The sequence below is a fragment of the Phycodurus eques genome, unplaced genomic scaffold, assembly GCF_024500275.1.
Source record: "Phycodurus eques isolate BA_2022a unplaced genomic scaffold, UOR_Pequ_1.1 contig_214, whole genome shotgun sequence".
Classification (NCBI taxonomy): domain Eukaryota; kingdom Metazoa; phylum Chordata; class Actinopteri; order Syngnathiformes; family Syngnathidae; genus Phycodurus; species Phycodurus eques.
In genome coordinates this window covers 15,491-43,180 of record NW_026904211.1, presented here as the reverse complement: position 1 = coordinate 43,180, position 27,690 = coordinate 15,491, and the positions used below count along the sequence as shown (strand labels likewise).

Here is a 27,690-nt window from a genome sequence, read left to right as displayed (position 1 = left end):
TTTTTATTTATTTTACACAACGTCCCAACTTCATTGGAATTGGGGTTGTAGATTAAACATTTACATTTGCATTAAAATCTTCTTGAGCACTGCTATTCTCCCCAGCACACTTGTGTGTCTTAACCTGATACTTATAACAGTATCGTTGGCCACAAACTGAGCATGCAAAAGGTTTCTCTCCAGTGTGGGTTCTTGTGTGTTGTTTTAAGTGTCCCTTCTGAATGAATCTCTGACCACAAACTGAGCAGGAAAAAGGTTTCTCACCAGTGTGCGATGTTGTGTGTATTTTTAAGGTTTCCTGTCTAGAGAATCTTTGACCACAAACTGAGCAAGAAAAAGGTTTCTCGCCAGTGTGGCTTCTGGTGTGTCTTTTCAAGGTTCCCTTATCAGTGAATCTTTGACCGCAAACTGAGCAGGAAAATGGTTTCTCACCAGTGTGGGTTCTTGTGTGTTTTTTTAAGTGTCCCTTCTGAGTGAATATTTGACCACAAACTGAGCAGGAAAAAGGTTTCTCACCAGTGTGGCTTCTGGTGTGTATTTTCAAGGTTCCCTGATAAGAGAATCTTTGACCACAAACTGAGCAGGAAAATGGTTTCTCACCAGTGTGGGTTCTTGTGTGTTGTTTTAAGTGTCCCTTCTGAGTGAATCTTTGACCACAAACTGAGCAGGAAAAAGGTTTCTCACCGGTGTGGCTTCTGGTGTGTATTTTCAAGGTTTCCTTATGCGTGTATCTTTGACCACAAACTGAGCAGGAAAAAGGTTTCTCACCAGTGTGAGTTCTTGTGTGCATTTTTAAATCTCTCTTCACAGAATATCTTTTACCACAAACTGAGCAGGAAAATGGTTTCTCACCAGTGTGGGTTCTTGTGTGTATTATTACATTTGCCTTCTGAGTGAATCTTTGACCACAAACTGAGCAGGAAAAAGGTTTCTCACCAGTGTGGGTTCTCGTGTGTATTTTCAAGGTTTCCTTATGCGTGAATCTTTGACCACAAACTGAGCAGGAAAAAGGTTTCTCACCAGTGTGGGTTCTTGTGTGTTGTTTTAAGTGTCCCTTCTGAGTGAATATTTGACCACAAACTGAGCAGGAAAAAGGTTTCTCACCGGTGTGGCTTCTGGTGTGTATTTTCAAGGTTTCCTTATGCGTGTATCTTTGACCACAAACTGAGCAGGAAAAAGGTTTCTCACCAGTGTGAGTTCTTGTGTGCATTTTTAAATCTCTCTTCACAGAATATCTTTTACCACAAACTGAGCAGGAAAATGGTTTCTCACCAGTGTGGGTTCTTGTGTGTATTATTACATTTGCCTTCTGAGTGAATCTTTGACCACAAACTGAGCAGGAAAAAGGTTTCTCACCAGTGTGGGTTCTCGTGTGTATTTTCAAGGTTTCCTTATGCGTGAATCTTTGACCACAAACTGAGCAGGAAAAAGGTTTCTCACCAGTGTGAGTTCTTGTGTGCATTTGTAAACCTCTCTTCACAGAAAATCTTTGACCGCAAACTGTGCATGAAAAAGGTTTCTCACCAGTGTGGGTCCTGGTGTGCATTTTCAAGGTTCTTTGATAAGTGAATCTTTGACCACAAACTGTGCATGAAAATGGTTTCTCACCAGTGTGGGTTCTTGTGTGTATTATTAAGTTTCCCTTCTGAGTGAATGTTTGACCGCAAACTGAGCAAGAAAAAGGCTTCACACCAGTGTGTGTTCTTACGTGTATTTTTAAGCTTCCCTTCACAGAGAATCTTTGACCACAAACTGTGCATGAAAAAGGTTTCTCACCAGTGTGGGTTCTGGTGTGCATTTTCAAGGTTCCCTGATAAGTGAATCTGTGGCCACAAACTGAGCAGGAAAAAGGTTTCTCACCAGTGTGTGTTCTTGTGTGTATTGTTAAGTTTCCCTTATGAGAGAATCTTTGACCACAATCTGAGCAAGAAAAAGGTTTCTCACCTGTGTGGGTTCTTGTGTGACTTGTTAAATATCCCTTTCGAGAGAATCTTTTACCACAAACTGAGCAAGAAAAAGGTTTCTCACCAGTGTGGGTTCTCATGTGTATTTTCAAGGTTCCCTTCTGAGTGAATCTTTGACCACAAACTAAGCAGACAAAAGGTTTCTCACAAGTGTGTGTTCTCATGTGTTGTTTCAAACTACTCTTATTATCAAATGTTTTCTCACACTGAGAACATTTCCATTGTTTGTTGTCAGTCTGAAATATCGTATCAATTTCAGACTGTCCACCATCATCATCATGAGTAGAGTGCGACATCATGTCGTCACTATCTGATAGTGGACCTAAGAGGCCATCTGCTTGTGATCCTCCACAGTGGTCTTCATCACCTTCTGTTGTCATGTGTTGACTTGAGCTGCTGCCTGGAAGCTCTGCCCCTCTGCTCTCCTCACTTTGACCTTCATCTTCATTTTTGAAAGGGACACACTCGGTGATATGCTCCTCTTTTTCCTGTCTGTTGTGGGGGTGCAGTTCTTTCTCCTCTTTTTTAATTGAAAGGGGCTCCTCTTCCTCTTTGATGTGGTGGACCTCTTCGTCCTTCACTTCCTCTTTAATGTGAGGGGGCTCTGGCTCCGGCCGCTCAGTACGAAGATCTTCAGCAATGTCTGCAAGACACAAAAAGATAAACACACATAGTTTGCTAAATCTTTTATCATGTTGGTACTAATGTTGTGTATTATGCAGGGATCTCGTTTGATGTGCGTACCGCGTCTCAGATGCACAAAAATTAGCAGTGGCGCATAAAGTACATCAATCTGCGTCTTCGGACAGGCCTAAACACATTTAATACACAGAGAGAACAAGAGCAATGGATAACACAAAAATAATGGACGGTCTAAATAATAAGGTAACACCTGTTAAAAAAAAAACTGCAATATTGTGGGACCGTGAAGCAAGAACAGTGATATAGCGTAGGATTACTGCATCTGTATTCCGTGATGAGTTCCAGGGGCTCATTGTTTCCATGGCATGTCCATCCTCACATAGTCTCAAGTGTAAAATTGTTTATATTTATAATTCAGGTTGATATATTAATATGAAAGCACTGGCGAGAAACCATTTTCCTGTTACATTTGCACAAACCAACATTGACTGTCTGTTGTACTAGAGCGGCTCCAGCTACCGGAGACAAATTCCTTGTGTGTTTTGGACATACTTGGCAAATAAAGATGATTCTGATGATTCTGATTCTGAAGATGAGTTTGATATGTTGCAAATAATACAATTGGGCAGGTCAACAAGAACAACAATGTGAAAAAGTGTAAAATAATAAAGTTCATAAAAACACAAGTAACAATAAAGGTCATACAATGGACCCCTGCATATTCCCGGTTTGGCACTGGCAAATGTTTTGGTATAGTTTCCTTGTGACAGTGGCCTCTTGTAAACATAATTTCGGCAAACGTGGCCAAGAAGTACCAAGAAAAACCTACCCTCAACATTCCCCGGACGCACGGCTGTGATGTCCTTGAGCAAGACACCAATACTCCAAACCTCTCCCCAGGCGCTTAAAGGTCAGAGGACAAAGATTAAAAAAAATTTCTTGATAACTCTCAAACCCCTTTCCAAACCACCACTGCCATTGCGAAGTGATTATATAGGAGATATACAGAAGTTAAATCGATAAATATGATGCAGAATGCGCCTACTGCTTTTTGCATCCCGCGTCTTCCGGTCTGCGTCTCTTTCTGGCGCTGTGACGTCACACAAGCCAAACATCCTGTTCATTTGGCGTTGTGTGCTATTGTTCCATGCTGTTGTTCCCATCCTTGTATATTTATTGTCGTACGATTTAACAACGCCACAATGGTTTATTGTGTGGCATTTGGTTGTACAAATGGTACAGCCAGCGGCAAGAGTTTTTTTTTTTTGGCTTTCCAAGTGAAAAAGGAATATGTGACCATTGGGAAAGGAAAGTCAATCAACAGAAGAAGAAACGTGGTAAGCTATGGGTGCCTAGCAAGCCTTCCAAACTGTGCCGATCACTTCGAACCGGCGTGTTTTGACAAGCATTGGATACAGAGGCAAAAGCTGAAACTAGCTGCGGTGCCAACTATTTTTCCTACGGACATCGGGACCTCAACTGGCAGCAACAGAACTAAATCTCGCTGCCGCCACAGTGCAGCAGCGAAGCGGCGCAAACAAGAGGTGAGCATTTCCTTGTGCAAGCCCAATTCCAATGAAGTTGGCACGTTGTGTTGCACAAATGAAAACGGAATACAATGATTTGCAAATCACGTTCAACCTATATTTAATTGAATTCACTACAAAGACAAGATATTTAATGTTCAAACTGATAAACCTTATTATTTTTAGGAAAGAATAAGCAATTTAGAATTTTATGGCTGCAACACATTCCAAAAAAGCTGGGACAGGTGGGAAAAAAGACCTGTTTGGAACATCCCACAGGTGAACAGGCTAATTGGGAACATGTGGGTGCCATGATTGGGTAGAAAAGGAGCTTCCTTGAATTGCTCAGTCATTCACAAGCAAAGATGGGGCAAATTTCACCTCTTTGTGAACAAGTGCGTGAGAAAATAGTCGAACAGTTTAAGGACAATGTTCCTCAATGCATAATTGCAAGGAATTTAGGGATTTCATCATCTACGTTCCATAATATCATCAAAAGGTTCAGAGAATCTAGAGAAATCACTGCATTTAAGCGCAAGGCCGAAAACCAACATTGAATGCCCGTGACCTTCGATCCCTCAGCCGGGAGGATCATCATCAAACACCGACATCAATGTGTAAAGGATATCGCCACATGGGCTCAGGAACACTTCAGAAAACCAATGTCAGTAAATACAGTTCGCGCTACATCCGTAAGTGCAACTTGAAACTCTACGATGCAAAGCAAAAGCCATTTATCAACAACACCCAGAAACGCCGGTGGCTTCTAAGATGGACTGATGCAAAGTGGAAAAGTGTTCTGTGGTCCGACGAGTCCACATTTCAAATTGTTTATGGATCGTGTCCTCCTGGCCAAAGAGGGAAAGAACCATCCGGACTGTTATGGCCGCAAAGTTCAAAAGCCAGCATCTGTGATGGTATGGGGCTGTGTTAGTGCCAATGGCATGGGTAACCTACACATCTGTGAAGGCACCATTAATGCTGAAAGGTACATACAGGTTTTGGAGAAACATATGCTGCCATCCAAGCAACATCTTTTTCATGGACGCCCCTGCTTATTTCAGCAAGACAATGCCAAACCACATTCTGCACGTGTTACAACAGCGTGGCTTCGTAGTAAAAGAGTGCGGGTACTCGACTGTCCTTCCTGCAGTCCGGACCTGTCTCCCATTGAAAATGTGTGGCGCATTATGAAGCGTAAAATACGACAACGGAGACCCGGGACTGTTGAACAGCTGAAGCTGTACATCAAGCAAGAATGGGAAAGCTTCAACCATTAGTGTTCTCAGTTCCCAAACGTTTATTGAATGTTGTTAAAAGAAAAGGTGATGTAACACAGTGGTAAACATGACCCTGTCCCAGCTTTTCTGGAACATGTTTCAGCCATAAAATTCGAAGTTAATGATTATTTGATAAAAACACTAAAGTTTATCAGTTTGAACATTAAATATCTTGTCCTTATAGTGTATTCAATTAAATATAGGTTGAACATGATTTGCAAACAATTTTATTCTGTTTTTATTTGTTTAACACAACGTCCCAACTTCATTGGAATTGGGTTTCTATGTAATACATGCACGTAACTTCCAGGAAGTTTTCAACCATAGTTTAGCTCAAAACGAGGTTTTTATGACAACCGAACATACCGGAAGGTTAAGAGCGCGGTTATTCTATCCACTGCAAGGGTTACCAGAAGTGACGTTACAATTGCCAAACACAGCGCGCTACACACTATACGCAATGACGACGTGCTGGAATATGTGGAGGAGGAGGATTTAGACGTACAGGAGCACCCAACTGAACTTGGCATCGTCAAAGCGTACGTTTGAGCCGATCAGACAGTGACGACGACGAGCAGCCAAGTAGCAGCTGTACAACAGAAAAAGAGAGTGGCCACTGGCTCCATGTCCAAAGCATGTCTTTTTATTAGACTTTACACTGATTTTAATCGGGCTGATCGGTATCGGATGATATGTAGCATTTTATACTGACCGGCTTGAATGTCATAATTCGCCAGTCCGATCAATGACGTCATTGATTGGCTCCGCAAAAGACATTTACTCCACGGCGCCATCGTGCACAGTATATTTGAATCCAAAAGCTAGTTTATTTTTAGTCTTGTCGCGTCTTTTGACATAGCATTGGAGATAGACGACGGCCAATAAAGTTATTTAAAAATATATATTTTTTTAAATGTCGCCGGTGTGGAACAGACGTCTGAGACAGACAACACGTAATCAAACTACAAGACAAATTTGCTCTTTCACGATTGCACTGTCAGACTGTCATGGGTGTGTGTTCCGGTTTTTGTCTTCCCCCTGTTTCACACACACCTGCTCCTGTGAGCATCTTCACCACCTGTGCCTCGTTCACCCTAATTACCCCTTGTATTTAACCTCGTGTCTCATTCCCTCTCGTCGCCAGTTCGTTGTACCTTGTCGTCGCGTTCCAGCATTCCTTGTTTCCACGTCACAGACTCACAGTAAGACTTGACCCTGTTCCGATTTTCGACCACGCCTCTTTGCCTCATGTTTTTGGATACTGTTGCCTTTCTTGGATTGCCTGCCTGTATACCGACCTATACCCGTATATTAAACCTCTCTTTTTGGAAACTGTCCATGTGTTTTGGAGTCGTGCATTTTTGGGTCCTATCCTCTGTTCCGTTCATGACACAAACTACTGCAATGAAATCTTTTATTCAGATACCACCGCATCCCGTTTTTTACGATCATTGGGCTTTATCTTGTCAACTCAAATACGACCGGATACACTCGTTACCGTGGCGACAACAACAAGAGTGGAGCGCGCCGACAGTATTGTAAGGACAAAATGGGGAAAAACGTGTGTTGGCGGTGCTCAGGACAGGAGAGGACGTTCGTTTTAAGGGTTGGTTGAGGTATGTTCACGTACTTTTAATACGACACGGCTCGCAAGCAGGCAACAAAACGTTATGTAGCCGAGCAAGCTAGTGGTACCACGAACGGTCGGACGTAAACATGCCGCCGTTCTGTCGAATCATGCTCTAATGTTTCGGTGTGGGTGAAGTAATTTAATTAAAAATAAATTAATTTAAGCCAAGCATATTTTACAATTGAAAAATCTCACGGGACACCAACAAACAAAAATGTCACAAAACGTGGATATATTAATTACTATATTTACTTCCTGCCATCTAATAGAAGACCATTCATTTGTTGTCTGTCACTGTGCCTCACTGGCATAAATAGAGGAACAAAGATACATTATTTATTGTAAATGTAATTTTTTTGAGCAATTAGGTACACAAGTATATACAGTAAATGAACAGGGGGCTCATGTACAAAGACCTGCGTGGATTTCCTACTAAAACATGGCGTACGCTCAAATCCAGAAAACGTCGTACGCACAAAACTATCTAGATGTATGAAACTCTGCGCACTCACGAATCCAAGCATGTCCTTCGTACATTCCAATCAACGTGAAAATGAGCGCACTTGTTGGAGTAGCCGACTCCTCCCTGTCCACGCCCACATATGAATATGCAAATCACATTTAAATGAACCCTGCACCTGAGATGCCGATCTCTGCATGATCAGAAAAAAAGGAAAAGGAGCAAGGTAATGAAGAAAACTATTTTTTCTGGATGTGAAGTTGCTCAATGAAGTGGAGGTCCGCAAGAAAATCCTCTTTGGCACGCTGTCCTCCAGCGTTAACTCGCGAAAGAGGAGTGAATGGGACAGCGCGTGTGCGGCTGTCAATGCTGTGGAGACAGAACAGCGCGCACACGCTGAACTAAAAAAAAGAAGTGGTCAGACATTAAGGTGGATGTGAAGCGGAGGACAGCTCCCCACCGCCAAAGTGTGGCCAAAGAAAAGTAGAAGAACCGGCGCGGAGGGCCTCATCCCGTTCGATGAGAGAATTGCTGCGATCATGGGTGACGGTGCTCAGGACGTGGCTGACTGATCACCCCACAAGGTTAATACCATTGTCGGGTGGGCGGCCAGGCCACACACATAAGCAATGGTACAAAAAGGTTGTAATTGGCATATGTGGCTGGGTTAATGTGATTGAGCTTAGCCCCAGTTTCAATTCCTGGTTCAACCACCAGAGGTCGACAAACCAAATTAGATCATAAAGAAAGAGTCGCCAGGTCAAGCATAAGTCTTCTTACGTATATCAATACTATTAAAACCCCTTGTCATAAGTAAACAAACACATACTGAGGTCAACTGCTTATATAATCAATTGCTTGATTTTATATCCTTGAGATAATTTTGATGATTCTCTGTGATGTTATAATTTAGATGTTCTTTTGGAAATCAGTGATAAAAAGTACATCAAGCCTAATAAGGCTGTTATATATTATTTTGATTTTGCATTACTAATGTACGATGCTTTGGAACAGCTTTTATGCAAAGATTATAACCTGTGTAAGGTTGTCTCTCTCAGGCAACGGAGCACACGAATGCTCTACGAAGTAAGCACGGACCTGTTGAAATGCATGAGAGAATTGTATTCACATGAATGTATAAATATTAACTGATAATTAACATAAACACATGTATTGCAGAATGCTTAAGAGATTAACGAGAAGTGATGAAGTGTATTGATTGTGTTCAAGACATGAAATATGCTTGTCATTGAATGGATGTATCATGTGTGTAGTCAATAGTATTTACTGTGAACCTATTTTGGGTAAGCAAAAGGGAGGTCAAGTCGGGACACTGAATAGGGAATGGAGAGACGGGTACTTTCCACTAAGGTCAAGTCAGGACACTGAATGAGTAATGGAGAGATAGGTGCTTTCCACTCAAGTCAAAAAGTTAGGACGCTGAAAGGCGGGAACAGAGGTTATAAAAATCCCCCACACTGACAAACGGGGCTCCTTACTCTCTCGAGATAGGGAGACACACGTTCTTTTTTTTCTCCTCGCAATGCTCAGGGACAAGCTGGCAGGAGGACTTCATTTTTGAATCTCCTTCTTATTTAATTGGGTAAGACAAAAAGGATATTATAATAAGGTAACTAATAGAACCTCTATTGACATTGCGCGGAATAAGGGAAAAGGGCTAGTCAGCTGTTCAGGTACTCTTATGTCCAAATTATCTTATTATTAATTGGCGTTACGGCTCCGTAGGACTTGATCACTCCTTAAAAGCTCACTCAAAAAGGTAAATACTTATTTTGTGATTTTTTTTATTACTTTTGAACAACTTCTATTTCTTTCCATTTTTATTATTCTTATTATTGTTCATTATATATCGCAAACCCATACTGTCATATTATCAATCTAACCTGGTGTAATCACTGAAATAAATACCTTGCTTTAATTCTATTCTATCTTTGTCATTCTTATAATGAGAATTAATCTCGACCTTAACACTCAACCTCTTATAAGTGATTGAACTTTGACGATACCACTACCACCGGGTCGTATTACTAGTCCTAAAAAGAGTAACGCATCCAAATCGCCTTCGGCTCGATACCAACACCAATCCGTACGGTCCTGACAAGGACTGTTAAATTTACTAGGTCTTTAACAAATGCCAACGATTTATAAGGGATGGAGCTGCCGTAAAAACGGAGTACTCATTTTAATTATCCTTTCACTCGGTGCGGTTACTCATCAAGGGGTGATTAGTGAGGGCAGACCGGATTGGCTCCGTAAAACTAAAGGCAGTGAGCACACCTAGGCGAATTCATCTCGACACCGGCTTAACAGCTCCTCGTCCCCTCGCGCTCACGGCGTTGGTGCCGGCCGGGGGAGAAAATAAGGGGGAGCTCGACCCTTTAAACGGAGAGTCGGTCAGGACATTTCTCCCGATTAGTCCTGCGGGTAAGCGAAATCTGATACCATGTATTTTTTATAACTCAGAACAAATGTGTTCATACAGTAACCTACACTCAGCCCTGTGAGAAAAAGGTTCATGCGTAAATGTATGTGTGGTATTTGTAAAAAAAATCTTTTGAATTCAAATAGAAGCACATCACCATATCAAAGAGGATTTCAAAAACTTTGAGTCCTTGTTCATCAGTGCTAATTGTTCATGTCTCTCTGATGTGCAGATTTATGAGAACAGTTTCCCAACATCACCTCTAAGTGTCGCCGAAGCACCAAAAGCTGCGGAAACGTGCGTACGCCAGCCATGCAGTTGGCGTGAGGCACCGCACATTTCCACGGTCAAGTCACTCTTGATACATCTGAACTCTGCCGTGGAAAAGAACGGACGACACATTTTTGTACGGTCGCACCTTTTGTACATTTAAAGACATGTTCCTCTATCACGTGATCGGCTCGGTGATTGGTTATCGTTTTGTTAAACTCGTTGATCGGCCCCAAAAATCCTGATCGTGTAAAGCCTACTTTTGTACACTCACGGCTTGAAATAATGGCTCCGATAATTTTGAGCACAACTATACATATTATATATTCATATACGTTTCAGTGAGACATCACAAGCTTTTACATAGGATACAGTGCTCCTACATATTGTGTGCCCCTCGCTCAAGTTGCATTATAACACGCCGCACAGAAAGTATTTAGCGTCTCGGTTGGCTTGTCATACTGGCAAAAGTACAGACGACAGTACTGAGAAGTACTGCGTGGGTCTTTTTTTCCGACTGCCCAGTGCATAGTAACCATAATAGTCGTATGTATATACAACCCCAATTCCAATGAAGTTAGGACATTGTGTTAAACATAAATAAAACCAGAATACAATGATGTGCAAATCATGTTCAACCTATATTTAATTGAATACAGTACAAGATATTTAATGTTCAAAGGGATAAACTTTATTGTTTTGAATCAAATAATAATGAACTTAGAATTTTATGGCTGCAACACGTTCCAAAAAAGCTGGGACAGGGTCATGTTTACCAATGTGTTACATCACCTTTTCTTTTAACACCATTCAATAAACGTTTGGGAACTGAGGACACTAATTGTTGAACCTTTGTAGGTGGAATTCTTTCCCATTCTTGCTTGATGTACAGCTTCAGCTGTTCAACAGTCCGGGGTCTACGTTGTCGTATTTTACCCTTCATAATGCGCCACACATTTTCAATAGAAGACAGGTCTGGACTGCAGGTAGGCCAGTCTAGTACCCGCACTCTTTTACTACGAAGACACGCTGTTTTAACATGTGCAGAATGTGGTTTGGCATTGTCTTGCTGAAATAAGCAAGGGCGTCCATGAAAAAGATGTTGCTTGGATGGCAGCATATGTTTCTCCAAAACCTGTATGTACCTTTCAGCATTAATGGTGCCTTCACAGATGTGTAAGTTACCTATGCCATTGGCACTGACCATCACAGATGTTGGCTTTTGAACTTCGCATCCATAACAGTCCGGATGGTTCTTTTCCTCTTTGGCCCAGAGGACACGACGTCCACAATTTCCAAAAACAATTTGAAATGTGGACTCGTCTGACCACAGAACACTTTTCCACTTTGCATCAGTCCATCTTCGATGAGCTCGGGCCCAGAGGAGCCGGCGGCGTTTCTGGGTGTTGTTGATAAATGGTTTTTGCTTTGCATAGTAGAGTTTCAAGTTGCACTTCTGGATTAGCGCCGAACTGTATTTACTGACATTGGTTTTCTGAAGTGTTCCTGAGCCCATGCGGTGATATCCTTTACACAGTGATGTCAGTTTTTGATGCAGTGCCGCTTGAGGGGTTGAAGGTCACGGGCACTCAATGTTGGTTTTCGGCCTTGCCGCTGACATGCACTGATTTCTCCAGATTCTCTGAACCTTTTCAGAATCAGAATTATCTTTATTTGCCAAGTATGTCCAAAAAACACACAAGGAATTTGTCTCCGGTAGTTGGAGCCGCTCTAGTACGACAACAGACAGTCAATTGACAGAGAACGCTTTGGAGACAGGAAGACATGGACAAAAACAGTCACAGGTTGCCAGTTATCTGGTAATGCCGGTACTTTTTTTTTTTTTGACAATTGTGCAAAAAAGATGCAGAGTCCTCTCGCACTTAGAGCAGTTTGAATGACTAATCTCGCAAGAGTCCTGTGCAACGACCATTGTGCAAAGGGCGCAAAGACATCAAGGAGTGTATGCAGTTTAAAGTGTCGAGTCGTGCGATAATCTGGGACAATGTTGATTGTGCAAATGTTGCAGATACTCCTTAGTCAGTGTGCAAATGGGGCAGATGCTACTCTGGCATGAGTGGCCAGTATTGGTCAACAACAGATATGCAAATAGTGCAGCGTGGCGAGACGACTACAGTGAGTGCACGAGTAGTATATAATTGGCCCGACAGAAATGTGACAACAAACTCAGACAAAAGAAATTGGCAGCATGTTGCAATGGAATTGTAAGTTAGTTGTTTAAGAGAGAAGATGTTGGAATGTCTGCTAGTTCTAGTTTGCATTGATTGGTAGCGCCTACCTGAGGGAAGGAGCCGGAAGAGCCAGTGATCGGGATGTGGAGGGTCCGATTTTGCACGCGCTTGTTTTAGATGATATTATGGACCGTAGATGATGAAATCCCTAAATTCCTTGCAGTTGTACGTTGAGGAACATTGTCCTTAAACTGTTCGACTATTTTCTCATGCACTTGTTCACAAAGAGGTGACCCTCGCCCCATCTTTGCTTGCGAACGACGGAGCAATTCGGGGAAGCTCCTTTTCCACCCAATCATGGCACCCACCTGTTCCCAATGAGCCTGTTCACCTCCGGGATGTTCCAAACAGGTGTTTGATGAGCATTCCTCAACTTTCTCAGTCTTCTTTACCACCTGTCCCAGCTTTTTTGGAACGTGTTGCAGCCATAAAATTCTAAGTTAATGATTACCGTATTTTCCGGACGATAAGCCGCTACTTTTTTCCCGCGCTCTGAACCCAGCAGCCTATGTCAGAATGCGACTAAAATATTTTTTTTTTAAATCGCTAATGGCTACCAGGCGGTGCAAAAACAAGACAGGCCCAACGCATCTGAACGTACAACAAAAACTTGTTCGAACAGAATGCTTAAAACATGACCGTTTCCCATAATGCACTACGGTTTGGGCGTGCGCAGATGCCTCCAATGTGTAGAAGACGATGACGCTCGTTTTTTGGCGCGCTCGAAGCAAAACGCAGCACGACGCGCACAAACGCAAAATATGTTTTATTTTTCACACCCTCATCATGGAAAGTACAAGAAGAAAATCGTATGATGCAGCTTTTAAGTTGAAAGCCATCGACCTGTCCATCCAGGAGGGAAATCGAGCTGCTGCACGTAAGCTTGGCGTTCACAAATCGATGGTGAGGCATTGGACACGGCAGCGTGAAGAGCTGATGCAATGCCAAAAGATAAAGGCTTTCAGGTCATAAGAGCAGATGGCCCAAACTTGAAAATGTTCTTGAGGACTGGGTGAACACACAGAGCGCAGACGGCCGAGGTGTATCCACCGTGCAAATCCGACTGAAAGCTAAAAACCAAAAACGGAAAAAAAAAAAAATCATAATAAATAAATAAAAACAATCGCCAGCGAAATGTGTGTTGAAGCTTTTCAAGGTGGACCGTCATGGTGTTTTCGATTCATGACACGAAAAGGTTTGTCCATCAGGGCACAGACGACTGTGCGTCAACAACTCCCTCCCGACTACGAAGAAAAAGTTGCAAACTTCCAAATTCATTGCAACAAAAATAGCTGAGGGATCCATCGGACCAGACGACATCATAAATATGGATGAAGTGCCTTTGACGTTTGACCTGCCCCTAACTCGAACTTTTCACAAAACAGGAGCGTCATCCATTATGGTGAAAACAACTGGCCACGAGAGAACGCATTTCACGTGTGTTTTGAGCTGCACCGCTTCCGGAAAAAAGCTTCCACCAATGGTGATTTTTAAGCGGACGACAATGCCAAAAGAAAAACTCCCAAACGGCGTAGTCGTTAAAGTTAACAAAATAGGGTGGATGATAGAAAGCTTAATGAGTGAATGGCTGACTGAGTGTTACAGTAGGCGTCCGGGAGGATTTTTTTCACCGGAAAAAAAAGCATTGCTTGTTTTGGACAGTATGAGGGCGTATATACAGATTCTGTGAAAGCAGCCATCAGGAGATCAAACTCTATTCCAGATGTGATTCCTGTAGGTACAACAAAGTTTTTTGCAGCCACTGAGATTCGGCGTGAATCGTGCTTTTAAAGCGACACTCCGAAAATGTGATGACCAGCGGCGAGAAATCTTTCACAAAAAACTGGCCGTATACGAAGATCATCCTTTTCCGAGGTCCGCCAGTGGATCTTAAAAGCGTGGTGCAGTGCGAAAGAATCTACGATCACCAGCGGATTTCGAAAGGCTGGACTGCTACGTGAGGAGAACAGCACTGTCATGGTCTGTGTTTTGGTTTGGGTTGTGTTTAGTTTTGTTCCATGTTTTCCTGTGTTCCATGTTTGTCGTGTGCTCATTAAGTTGTTGTGTCCACCTGTTCTCGTCTGCTTTGTGTCGACCAATCAGCTCTCTCCAGCCACTCATGTCTTGTCCAGGTGTTCCTCGTTGTCTCGTCTATCTGTTTGTATTTAGTTCCCTGGTTTCTTTCAGTTCTTGTCGGTTCATTGTCGTTGTCACATGTCTCTGCCATGTCATAGTCGTCAGTTGTCTTTATCATTGTGGTATGTCATTGTCAGGTGTCATTTTCCCCATCTATTCCACGTCTTACTCACAGGTCATAGTTTGTTTCCAGTTTTAGATATTCGAGTGTTTCTTTGTTACTTTGATTTGATTGGTATCTGTTGTAGGACTTTGTTCAGTTTTCCCTTTTCTAAGATTAAATATTATTTTGAGACTCCCGCACTCCTGCCTTGCCTCCCTGCTTCCCTGCAATTGGGTCCACCATGTTCTTACTTTGTGTTACTCGCCCTCGCCCTAACCACGTACGTGACAAGCACAACTTCAGCGGTAACTGTGTCTAGAGATGAAAATGACATTGAGAGCGACAGAGAGACTGAAATGGTGTGTGACGGAAGAAGTTCTGGGGCTCTTCAACTCCGACACTGACTTCAGTGGTTCCAGGGAACAGGAGGAGGATGAATAAAAACAATGGCTTTTCTGTTATGTTTGAGCCATTTTACTGCCGTGTTACAGGCCCCGTTTGGAAACAATGTATGTAAATAAACATTTACGAAATCTCTCTGTGTAAATATCTAATTTCACAACGGATATATCCGCGGCCAATATATGAAAACAAATATTTTTTCTCTCCACAAAGTGGCCGTGGCTTATAAATCCGATGCATTCTATAGTTCGGAAAATACTGTATTTGTGAATATGTTCATGATTAATAAAGATGATACTGATTATTATTGTTACTTTTTTTTTTTTTAGGGTTTGAGTGGGGGGGTTAATCCTTGGTCACTCACAGAAAGAGTTGCCTCTTCTCATTTTTCAGTTACGTGCCAAGAAATGTTCAGTGTTTTTTTTTAAATATATTTTCATGTCAAAATCCAAAATGCGGTCTGTATGGATACAACATGTAGCCCCTCTTAACCAAACTTCCAATGAAAGTCAGAAGGCTCTTTTCTGTGTGGTTGGTAAGGGAGCAGATGTAAATACAAAATAATTTTACAAAGCCTCACCGCATTCATTCCAACATCATTCTTTCAAACTTTTGTGAGGGAGACTGGACATGATCACTGCATTTGTTTTTAGCTTGTAATGAACCCTGTATTCAACTTGTGCTATGATGGAATATTATACATTATGTAAATATGTAACTATATCACATTGTACAGTTTACTTTGGTTGTATTTCCTTTTATTTTGCTTTGGTTTACTCACTTAAATCAACCCCTCTGAATAATTTCAACTGACAACTTGTTCCTTTTTATTAGACTTTTGATGTTTAATGTATTCAATACCATGTCTTAGCCCTTTATCGCTTTTCTAATTTAAGATAATGTAATGACAGTTTCACTTAAAGAATGACAGGTTAGAAGAAATATCAGGTTTCGAAATATGTTAACTGAATTACTTAAGTAGAGTTCCAAGTCAACGAAAACATGATGCTCCAGTGCAATTATTATGTGGTTTCTAGCACAGACTCAGCCTGGATAATTTGACTGGTAATTTCAGTGGGTTGCTGCCAGCAGCTTCAACAGCGAACATCATTTACGTAATAAATCTTGGGGTGTATCCCGATTCTGGCCAATGATGGAGGATTGTTAACCTGACGTGCAAAAAAATTGTGCGGTGCAGTACAATGGTTCAATCGATCTAAGCGGATGAAACTCAAAACACTTGGGGTAAAAAGTAAGATTGTAGGACTGGGCGATATGGCACTTTTTTTTTCTGGATAGTGGCATCTGGTAAAAGAGAAAAAGATTTAGGAATACATACACTAGATTACTCATGCATCCAACTAAACTTTATATTTTATAAATATCCGTTGTGACTAAAATATGACCAAAATGACTCTGACATCAAAAATGTAATCCAAAAAAATACCCCAAAAAGTATTTTATATGATGTGAGACCAAATTAAGGCAGGTTGGCGCAGAATGTGTTTGTCTACGGAGGCCAAACAAAGTTTGTCTAAGTCGAGTTCCCATACTACATCCACTGCAGATCTACTTTCCAAATTACTACTGCATTGAAGGCTTGACACAGTAGATCCATCACTCCTCTCACCGCACGAAAACATAATTCATCAAATCCTTGGTCCCGGTAAACTAGTCTCGATGCATTTTGAATCTTCCCAAGCTAGTTTAGCCTTACTTTGCTTGCTAGCCGCACACAAAGAGAGACATTTGTTAGCAAAACATTGATAAGCAAAGATCATGTGTGAGGATAAAGTGTTGTGATTGTTGTGTGTAATGCGTGCAAGTACGACAGCAAAGTACGTGGAGGGTTAGCTCACTTAACTCACGCTCAGTCACTCCATACTCAAATTGACTAACTTGAGCCAACGTTCCAGCTGAAATGTTCCTTTTTTCCGTTCATCTTTGCTGATGTCACAACCGCCAATCAACAGGGCCCGCCCTTAACGGCCCACACTCAAGACTTCAGACATTACACTGTACACTATCGAACAAGTAATAACAGTGGAACTACTAATAACCTGAACCGTGAGGCATGCTGGGTCGCCGTCAACTTTGCTGATGCTACAATATGTTGACAAGACGATGGGACATTACTTGGGCAGGCCGCCCAAGAAGATGAAAACCTCCAATGACGCATACAAAACGGCAGAGCGGCAAAAGACTCAGTCGCGTGGACAGCTCCGCGGCTCCGCACTGTGATTAGCTAGCTAGTGTCAACAATCATCACGTCACTAAGTTACTATTCATCGCCTCGATTCGTCACTGGCACAAGCTGGCAGCACGAAATGTCCCTGCGGAAATGCCAGAGGGAAGCTGCCTGCGTGATGACGTTACAGTCGCTGATCATCGTGCCACTGACTCACTAATCATTGCCTGAATGTTGGCAGATTACTATGTCCAATAATACACGGACAACAACTGTGCGCTAACAAGAATGTTGTCATCATAGTCGGGTTAGGAGGAGGCATGGCACACCAAAACGGAATGACACTTTACGGCACTGGGTCGTAATTGTTGGAATATGGCATACGGCCATGAGACAGGCAACGATTAAGTATCTTCAAATACAACCCCAATTCTAATGAAGTTGGGATGTTAAAACAAATAAAAACAGAATACAATGATTTGCAAATCATGTTCAACCTATATTTAATTGAATACACTACAAAGGAAAGATATTTAATGTTCAAACTGATAAACTTTATTGTTTCTATCAAATAATCATTAACTTAGAATTTTATGGCTGCAACACGTTCCCAAAAAGCTGGGACAGGGTCATGTTTACCACGGTGTTACATCACCTTTTCTTTTAACAACATTCAATAAATGTTAGGGAACTGAGGACACTGATTGTTGAAGCTTTGTAGGTGGAATTCTTTCCCATTCTTGCTTGATCTTCAGCTGTCCCACAGTCCGGGGTCTCCGTTGTCGTATTTTACGCTTCATAATGTGCCACCCATTTTCAATGGGAGGCAGGTCTGGACTGCAGGCAGGCCAGTCTACTACCCGCACTCTTTTACTACGAAGCCACGCTGTTGTAACACGTGCAGAATGTGGTTTGGCATTGTCTTGCTGAAATAAGCAGGGGCGTCCATGAAAAAGACGTAGCTTGGATGGCAGCATATGTTTCTCCAAAATCTGAATGTACCTTTCAGCATTAATGGTGCCTTCACAGATGTGTAAGTTACCGATGCCATTGGCACTAACACAGCCCCATATCATCACAGATGCTGGCTTTTGAACTTTGCGTCCATAACAGTCCGGATGGTTCTTTTCCTCTTTGGCCCAGAGGACACGACGTCCACAATTTCCAAAAACAATTTGAAATGTGGACTCGTTCAGACCAATTCACAGAACACTTTTCATCGGTCCATCTTAGATGAGCTCGACGGCATTTCTGGATGTTGTTGATAAATGGCTTTTGCTTTTCATAATAGAGTTTCAAGTTTCACTTATGGATGTCGGTTTTCCATGCATTGCCGCCTGAGGGATCGAAGGTCATGGGCATTCAATGTTGGTTTTCGGTCTTGCCGCTTACATGCAGTGATTTCTCCAGATTCTCTGAACCTTTTGATGATGATATGGACCGTAGATGATGAAATCCCTAAATTCCTTGCAATTGTACGTTGAGGAACATTGTCCTTAAATTGTTAGACTATTTTCTCACGCACTTGCTCACAACGAGGTGAACTTCGCCCCATCTTTGCTTGTGAATCTTCTTTTCCTTTGGGCTTGTCCCGTTAGGGGTCGCCACAGCGCGTCATCCTTTTCCATGTAAGCCTATCTCCTGCATCCTCCTCTCGAATACCAACTGCCATCATGTCTTCCCTCACGACATCCATCAACCTTCTCTTTGGTCTTCCTCGAGCTCTCTTGCCTGGCAGCTCCATCCTCATCATCCTTCTTCCAATATACTCACTATTTCTCCTCTGGACGTGTCCAAACCATTGAAGTCTGCGCTCTCTAACTTTGTCTCCAAAACATCGAACCTCGGCCGTCCCTCTGATGAGCTCATTTCTAATCTTATCCAACCTGGTCACTCCGAGAGCGAACCTCACCATCTTCATTTCCGCCACCTCCAGCTCTGCTTCCTGTTGTCTCTTCAGTGCCACTGTCTCTAATCCGTACATCATGGCTGGCCTCACTACTGTTTTATAAACTTTGCCCTTCATCCTAGCAGAGACTCTTCTGTCACATAACACACCTGACACCTTCCTCCACCCGTTCCAACCTGCTTTGACCCGTTTCTTCACTTCCTGACCACACTCACCATTGCTCTGGACGGTTGACCCCAAGTATTTAAAGTCCTCCACCCTTGCTATCGCTTCTCCCTTTAGCCTCATTCTTCCCCCACCAGCCCTCTCATTCATGCACATATATTCTGTTTTACTTCGGCTAATCTTCATTCCTCTTCTTTCCAGTACATGCCTCCATCTTTCTAACTGTTCCTCCAGCTGCTCCCTGCTTTCACTGCAGATCACAATCTCATCTGCAAACATCATGGTCCACGGGGATTCCAGTCTAACCTCATCTGTCAGCCTATCCATTACTACTGCAAAAAGGAAGGGGCTCAGGGCCGATCCCTGATGCAGTCCCACGTCCACCTTAAATTCTTCTGTCACACCTACAGCACACCTCACCGCTGTTCTGCTGCCCTCGTACATGTCCTGTATTATTCTAAATTACTTCTCTGAAACTCCAGACGTCCGCATGCAGTGCCACAGTTCCTCTCTGGGTACTCTGTCATAGGCTTTCTCTAGATCTACAAAGACACAATGTAGCTCCTTCTGACCTCCGTACATTTCCATCCACATCCTCAAGGCACATAATGCATCTGTGGTACTCTTTCTAGGCATGAAACCATACTGTTGCTCGCAAATACTCACTTTTGTCCTGAGTCTAGCCTCCGCTACTCTTTCCCATAACTTCTTTGTGTGGCTCATCAACTCTATTCCTCTATAGTTCCCACAGCTTTGCACATCACCTTTGTTCTTAAAAATGGGCACCAGTACACATTTCCTCCATTCCTCAGGCATCTTCTCACGCACTAGAATTCTATTGAACAAGCTGGTCAAAAACTCCACAGCCACCTCTCCTAGATGCTTCCATACCTCCACAGGAATGTCATCAGGACCAACTGCCTTTACATTTTTCATCCTCTTTTAATGCCTTTCTAACTTCCCCCTTACTAATCATTGCCACTTCCTGGTCCACCACACTTACCTCTTCTACTCTCCCTTCTCTCTCATTTTCCTCATTCATCAACTCCTCGAAGTATTCTTTCCATCTAGCTAGCACACTGCTGGCACCAGTCAACATATTTCCATCTCTATCCTTAATCACCCTAACCTGCTGCAGATCCTTCCCATCTCTATCCCTCTGTCTGGCCAACCTGAATAGATCATTTTCTCCTTCTTTAGTGTCCAACCTGCCATACATGTCATCATATGCCTCTTGTTTTGCCTTTGTCACCTCTACCTTTGCCCTGTGTCGCATCTCAATGTATTCCTTTCGCCTCTCCTCGGTCCTCTCAGTGTCCCACTTCTTCTTAGCTAACCTTTTTCCTTGTATGATTTCCTGTACTGTGAGGTTCCACCACCAAGTCTCCTTCTCTCCTTTCCTGCCAGAAGATACACCAAGTACTCTCCTGCCTGCTTCTCTGATCACCTTGGCTGCAGCGGTCCAGTCTTCTGGAAGCTCCTGCCGTCCACCGAGAGCCTGTATCACCTCTTCCCGAAAAGCTGCACAACACTCGTCCTGTCTCAGCTTCCACCACATGGTTCTCTTCTCTGCCTTTGTCTTCCTAATTGTCCTCCCCACCACCAGAGTCATCTTACACACCACCATCCTATGCTGTCTAGCCACACTCTCCCCTACCACTACCTTACAGTTGGTAACCTCCTTCAGATTACATCGTCTGCGCAAGATGTAATCCACCTGCGTGCTTCTACCTCCGCTCTTGTAGGTCACCCTATGTTCGTGCCTCTTCTGAAAAAAAAGTGTTCACTACAGCCATTTGCATCCTTGTTGCAAAGTCTACCACCATCTGTCCCTCCAAGTTCCTTTCCTGGATGCCGTACTTACCCATCGCTTCTTCATCACCCCAGTTTCCTTCACCAACATGTCCATTACAATCTGCACCAATTACGACTCTCTCTCTGTCTGGGATGCTCAGAACGACTTCTTCTAGCTCCTTCCAGAATTTCTCTTTCACCTCTAGGTCACATCCTACCTGTGGGGCATAGCCACTAATCACATTACACATAACACCCTCAATTTCAAATTTCAGCCTCATCACTCGATCTGATACTCTTTTCACCTCCAAGAAATTCTTAGCCAACTCTTCTTTTAAAATAACCCCGACTCCATTTCTCTTCCCATCTACACCATGGTAAAATAATTTAAACCCTGCCCCTAAACTTCTAGCCTTACTGCCTTTCCACCTGGTCTCCTGGACACACAATATATCAACCTTTCTCCTAATCATCATGTCAACCAACTCCCGAGATTTTCCCGTCATAGTCCCAACATTCAAAGTCCCCACATTCAGTTCTAGGCTCTGTGTTTTCCTCTTCTTTTTCTGCCGAAGAACCCGCTTTCCACCTCCTCTTCTTTGACTTCGACCCACAGTAGCTGAATTTCCAACGGCGCCCCGCAGGTTGACGGCGCCGGTGGCGGACGTCGTTAACCCGGGCCACCACCGATCCGCTATGGAATTCTTTGGATGAACGTTTGGCAAGGTTTTAAGCCGGATGCCCTTCCTGACGCAACCCTCTGCATTTATCCGGGCTTGGGACCGGCCTACAGTTTGCACTGACTTGTGCCACCCATAGGGCTGCATTCCATCTTTGCTTGTGAATGACTGAGCAATTCAGGGAAGCTCCTTTTATACCCAATCATGGCATCCACCTGTTCACCAATGGGATGTTTGATGAGCATTCCTCAACTTTCTCAGTCTTTTTTGCCACCTGTCCCAGCTTTTTTGGAACATGTTGCAGCCATAAAACTCTCAGTTAATGATTATTTGCTAAAAACAATAAAGCTTATCAGTTTGAACATTAAATATCTTGTCTTTGTAGTGTATTCAATTTAAATATATGTTGAACATGATTTGCAAATCATTGTATTCTGTTTTTATTTATGTTTCCCACAACATCCCAACTTCTTTGGAATTGTACAATAAAAGCATCAGATAATCGCAACGGTGAAACATCTTTATTTGCCAAGTATGTAAAAAAACAAGGAATTTGTCTCTGGTAGTTCGGCCGAACTTGTACAACAACAGACAGCCACTGTGAAAAACTCTGATTTGTACCCATTATATACATATATATATATATATATATTATATATATATAATATATAATATATATATAATATATATATATATATATATATATCTATATCTCTCTCTCTATCTATCTATCTCTCTATCTATATCTCTCTCTTCTCTCTCTCTCTCTCTCTCTCTCTCTCTCTCTCTCTCTCTCTCTCTCTCTCTCTCTCTCTCTCTCTCTCTATATATATATATATATATATATATATATATATATAATATATAATATATATTATAATAATCTTGTGCAGTTTGTGTGATCGTCAAGCCTTTGGATAACTGCACTGAGGAGTGGCACCCTGTAGAGGGCACCAATGCCCTGAGGTGAAGGTGCCTCCCTCAGAGGAAGAAGAAGGGGGCGGGATAAAAGAGACTATGAGAAGGCAATGTATAGTGCAAAGATAATGGCAGAAACGAGAAAAGACACATTTAAAAATAAATAAAATAATTAATTAAAAATAATCGATATTTTATAAAAAACAATACACAATTTTAATAAATAAATAAATAAATAAATAAATAAAGCTTCCGGTACAAGAAATTTACTGTGCCAATGCAAGACAAATATTCCTGCAACTGACGGGAATTACGCCTTAGATCTTGCAGGGAAATACAGGATGACGTTGCGAGCTAATCGCTTTGTTCCAAAGCTATCGCCCAAAATGCCGGGCCATACATATGGCGAGATGCTTCCGGCCGCTTGCCGGCTGATCGTCTGCCGACCAGGATTTGGGTAAATGGGATCCGGAATCGTCAGATCGTGAACTCCCTCTGGATAGCCAGCCAAGCTTCCTCCGACGAAGTTAACTCGTTTGCAGCTAGAGTTAGCTACATTTCGCGAGCAAACGTGCTCCTTCAATCCTTGTTACATAAAAACATAATTTAGTCCCACTAGTTCACATTACAATGTAACATCTGCTGCAGTACTGATTTGAATTTTACATTTACAGCTCGTCCATCTTGGAGGAATTCAAGACCCGCGAGTCGAACATCTTTTAGGTTTGTGACTGAAATGTTTTTGTTTTTTTTTTACCCTTGCAAAACACGTCATCAATAAAAAGGATTCTCTAGTAATCGTATGTATTTTTTAAAACTTACAGGTTATGCATCCAGCAGTTGTTCGACTCCCATTCCAGTATGCAGTGCAGACAAAAAAAGGTAATTGAAAGCTTTTTTCCTCCATGTCCCATTCACTGTCAACAAAGAATAAAATCCAGATGTGGATAAAACTTTGCTAAAGTTTATGCGCACAGTAATAAAAACCTGGACTACAGAGCAAATGGTGGCGGAGGAGAATTACGAGGGAGAAAGAGAAAGTATGGGAGCCCCATGTTCATGCATTTTTGTCGAACGTAAATTCTGTAAATAGTTATACTTCTAAATAGGATTTTTTTTTCTGTCAAAAGTACTTTGTCTGTGTCGTTGTGTGTTCAGACGTTTGCCGTTTTCACGAAAGAAAAAAATATTGGTGTCAGTCATTGTTCTGCTTTATCTGTCTGCTTTCGCAAAAAAAGCTGTTTTCACTTTTGCTTATTACTAAAGAACAGTATAAGGGAGAGAAACTTTTTTTCCTGATGAAAGAAGAGACTTCTCTTTCTTTTGGTGTTTACATCGTCATAGTGCACAATATTCTGTGGGCCTTGAAAAATCTGTGAAATTGCTCGAAAATGTCTGGCAGTCTAGGGGTACCCTGCTCAGGAAAAGGCTGGCAGTGAATGAGTTAAATGCTTCACCAAACGGAGCCTGTAAATAAACACAGGAACAGCAATAAAATTCGAATGCATGCAACAAGTGACCCAACCTGCTCTGCGTTGCACAGTTTGAGGTTGCAGATTGAACGCAGCGTCTAGAAGTTGACGTTGCGGCTCCTTCTCCTCTTTTGGGCCCCAAAGTTCCTCCTCGTACTCTGCTGTCCTTCTTGCACACATTTTCACACGACGATCGCAACACTTTCCGCTCTACGTTGGCGGGATGAGAAAAGCAAGTGCAAATCGAACATGCGAAACAATTAAAGATTCAGATTTGGACATTGTGGGTTAAACAGCACGATAGTTCAAATGGCAAAGCACCGAAGTCAACAAAAGGAAACGGTAAAACATGTAATTATGCACTTTAACAGATAATAGAAATGAAGACGACAGCTAATTTTTTACTCGAGGAGAGACAATTTGTGATGAAATATTACAGACGTTCAACAATAGGATTCATGAACCAGATTTAAAATAATAACAAATAACCATCAATCCATCCATCCATTTTCTACCGCTTATCCGGGTCGGGTCGCGGGGGCTGTAGCTTTAGCAGGGACGCCCAGACTTCCCTCTCCCCAGCCACTTCATCCAGCTCTTCCGGGGGGGGATCCCGAGGCGTTCCAGGCCAGCCGAAGGACGTAATCTCGCCAGCGTGTCCTGGGTCGTCCCCGGGGTCTCCTCCCGGTGGGACGTGCCCGGAACACCTCACCAGGGAGGCGTCCGGGAGGCATCCGAATCAGATGCCCCAGCCACCTCATCTGGCTCCTCTCGATGCGGAGGAGCAGCGACTCTACTCTGAGATCCTCCCGGATGACCGAGCTTCTCGCCCTATCTCTAAGGGAGAGCCCGGACACCCTGCGGAGGAAACTCCTTTCGGCCGCTTGTATCCGGGATCTTGTTCTTTTGGTCACGACCCACAGCTCGTGACCATAGTGAGGGTAGGAACGTAGATCGAGTGGTAAATCGAGCGCTTCGCCTTTCGCCTTAGCTCCTTCTTTACCACAACGGACCGATACAAAGTCCGCATCACTGCAGACGCTGCACCGATCCGCCTGTCGATCTCCCGTTCCATTCTTCCCTCACTTGTGAACAAGACCCCAAGATACTTGAACTCCTCCACTTGGGACAGGATCTCATCCCCGACCTGGAGAGGGCAAGCCACCCTTTTCCGACTGAGGACCATGGTCTCAGATTTGGAGGTGTTGATTCTCATACCAGCCGCTTCACACACTGCTGCGAACTGCTCCAGTGAGAGCTGGAGGTCACGGCTTGATGAAGCCAACAGGAACCACATCATCTGCAAAAAGCAGAGATGCAATACTGAGGCCACCAAACCGGACCCCCTCTACACCTCGGCTCCGCCCTGAAATTCTGTCCATAAAGGTTATGAACAGAATCGGTGACAAAGGGCAGCCTTGACGGAGTCCAACCCTTACCAGGAACGAGTCCGACTTACTACCGGATATGCGGACCCAACTCTGACTCCGGTCGTACATGGACCGAACAGCCCGTATCAGGGGGTTCTGTACCCCATTCTCCCGAAGCACCCTCCACAGGACTCCCCAAGGGACACGGTCGAACGCCTTCTCCAAGTCCACAAAACACATGTAGACTGGTTGGGCGAACTCCCATGCACCCTCGAGGACCCTGCCGAGGTTGTAGAGCTGGTCCACTGTTCCACGGCCAGGACGAAAACCACAGTGCTCCTCCTGAATCTGAGATTCGACTTCCCGACGGACCCTCCTCTCCAGCACCCCTGAATAGACCTTACCAGGGAGGCTGAGGAGTGTGATCCCCCTGTAGTTGGAACACAGCCTGCGGCCCCTCTTCTTAAAAAGGGGGACCACCACCCCAGTCTGCCAATCCAGAGGCACTGTCCCCGATGTCCACGCAATGTTGGAGAGGCGTGTCAACACAGGCCCGATAGGACTCCTTCTTCAGCTTGTCGGCATCCCTCACCGTTGGCACCAACGAGTTCGGGATTGCCGCCACGACGGGCACCGACCACCTTACGGCCACATCTCCGGTCGGCCGCCTCAGCAATGGAGGCGCGGAAGATGGTCCACTCGGACTCGATGTCCCCCGCCTCCCCCGGAACATGAGCAAAGTTCTGTCGGAGGTGGGAGTTGAAACTCCTTCTGACGGGGGATTCTGCCAGATGTTCCCAGCAGACCCTCACAATACGTTTGGGCCTGCCATGTCAGACCAACATCTTCCCCCACCATCGGAGCCAACTCACCACCAGGTGGTGATCCGTTGACAGCTCCGCCCCTCTCTTCACCCGAGTGTCCAAGACATGCGGCCGCAAGTCCGATGACACGACCACGAAGTCGATCATCGAACTGCGACCTAGGGTGTCCTGGTGCCAAGTTCACGTGTGGACACCCTTATGCTTGAACACGGTGTTCGTTATGGACAATCCGTGACGAACACATAAGTCCAATAACAGAACACCGCTCGGGTTCTGATCGGGGGGGCCGTTTCTCCCAATCACGCCCTTCTGGGTCTCACTGTCATTGTCCACGTGAGCATTGAAGTCCCTCAGCAGAACGATGGAGTCCCCATTGGGAGCGCTATCCAGCATCCCCTCCAAGGACTCCAAAAAGGGTGGGTACTCTGAACTGCTGTTTCGTGCATAGGCACAAACAACAGTCAGGAGGCTACCCTCTCGTCCACCGGGGTGAACACCAACGTCCAGGCGGCGAGCAATAAGTGTACTCACACCTGCTCGGCGCCTCTCACCGTGGGCAACTCCAGAGTAGAAGGGAGTCCAACACCTCTCGAGAGGACTGGTACCAGAGCCCAAGCTGTGTGTGGAGGAGAGTCGACCATATCTCGTCGGAACTTCTCGACCTCACACACCAGCTCGGGCTCCTTCCCTGCCAGAGAGGTGACATTCCACGTCCCTGAAGCCAGCCAGGGGCAGAAAGCCCCAGACAACTTAACTCCTAGGATCATCGGGACACACAAACCCCTCCACCACGAGAAGGTGACGGCTCAAGGAGGCAAATAACCATTCAGAAAATAATCGTTAGAGGATATTATTTTAGTATCGAAGACAAAGCTGACAGAATTTAGTTGTTGGTGTGTGCGTGTTATTTTCACAACATTTAAGTGTTAATATTAGCTCTTGTGGTCCCCACTCCTTACTAGTAGGTGGCGGAAAGAAGAACACTTTACCTCCCGCTTGATCTCTGCTTCGCGAAGTGTTGATCCCAAACGTGTCTCTTTGCTAGCTAGCTAAGCTAAGCTAAAATAAACTAAATTTAGCTAAGCTAGGCCGAGAAGCTTCGACGTGCACGAGGCGACTCCAACCGGACACGAAGATGGCACGAATGATGTTTTAGTCCACTAAAGTCGCGATCAGGGGCGTCAAGCGTCGAGGATTCGCAACATTCGGTCCAAATTCCGGAATATTTGCTGAAGGACGATCGTCCCTCCTCCCGCAGAGCT

At 43.7% G+C, this 27,690-nt stretch overlaps 1 protein-coding gene across 1 annotated transcript; it reads right to left on the bottom strand.

Moving 5' to 3' along the window:
* On the bottom strand, window positions 1-27,690 carry LOC133398637 (oocyte zinc finger protein XlCOF6-like). Its single transcript, XM_061670005.1, has 3 exons — window positions 27,418-27,690; window positions 24,288-24,444; window positions 1-2,607 (listed from the first exon to the last, which is right to left on the bottom strand). Exons 2-3 carry the CDS (start codon window positions 24,412-24,414, stop codon window positions 53-55), a joined length of 2,682 nt encoding a protein of 893 aa, XP_061525989.1. The 5' UTR covers window positions 24,415-24,444; window positions 27,418-27,690; the 3' UTR covers window positions 1-52.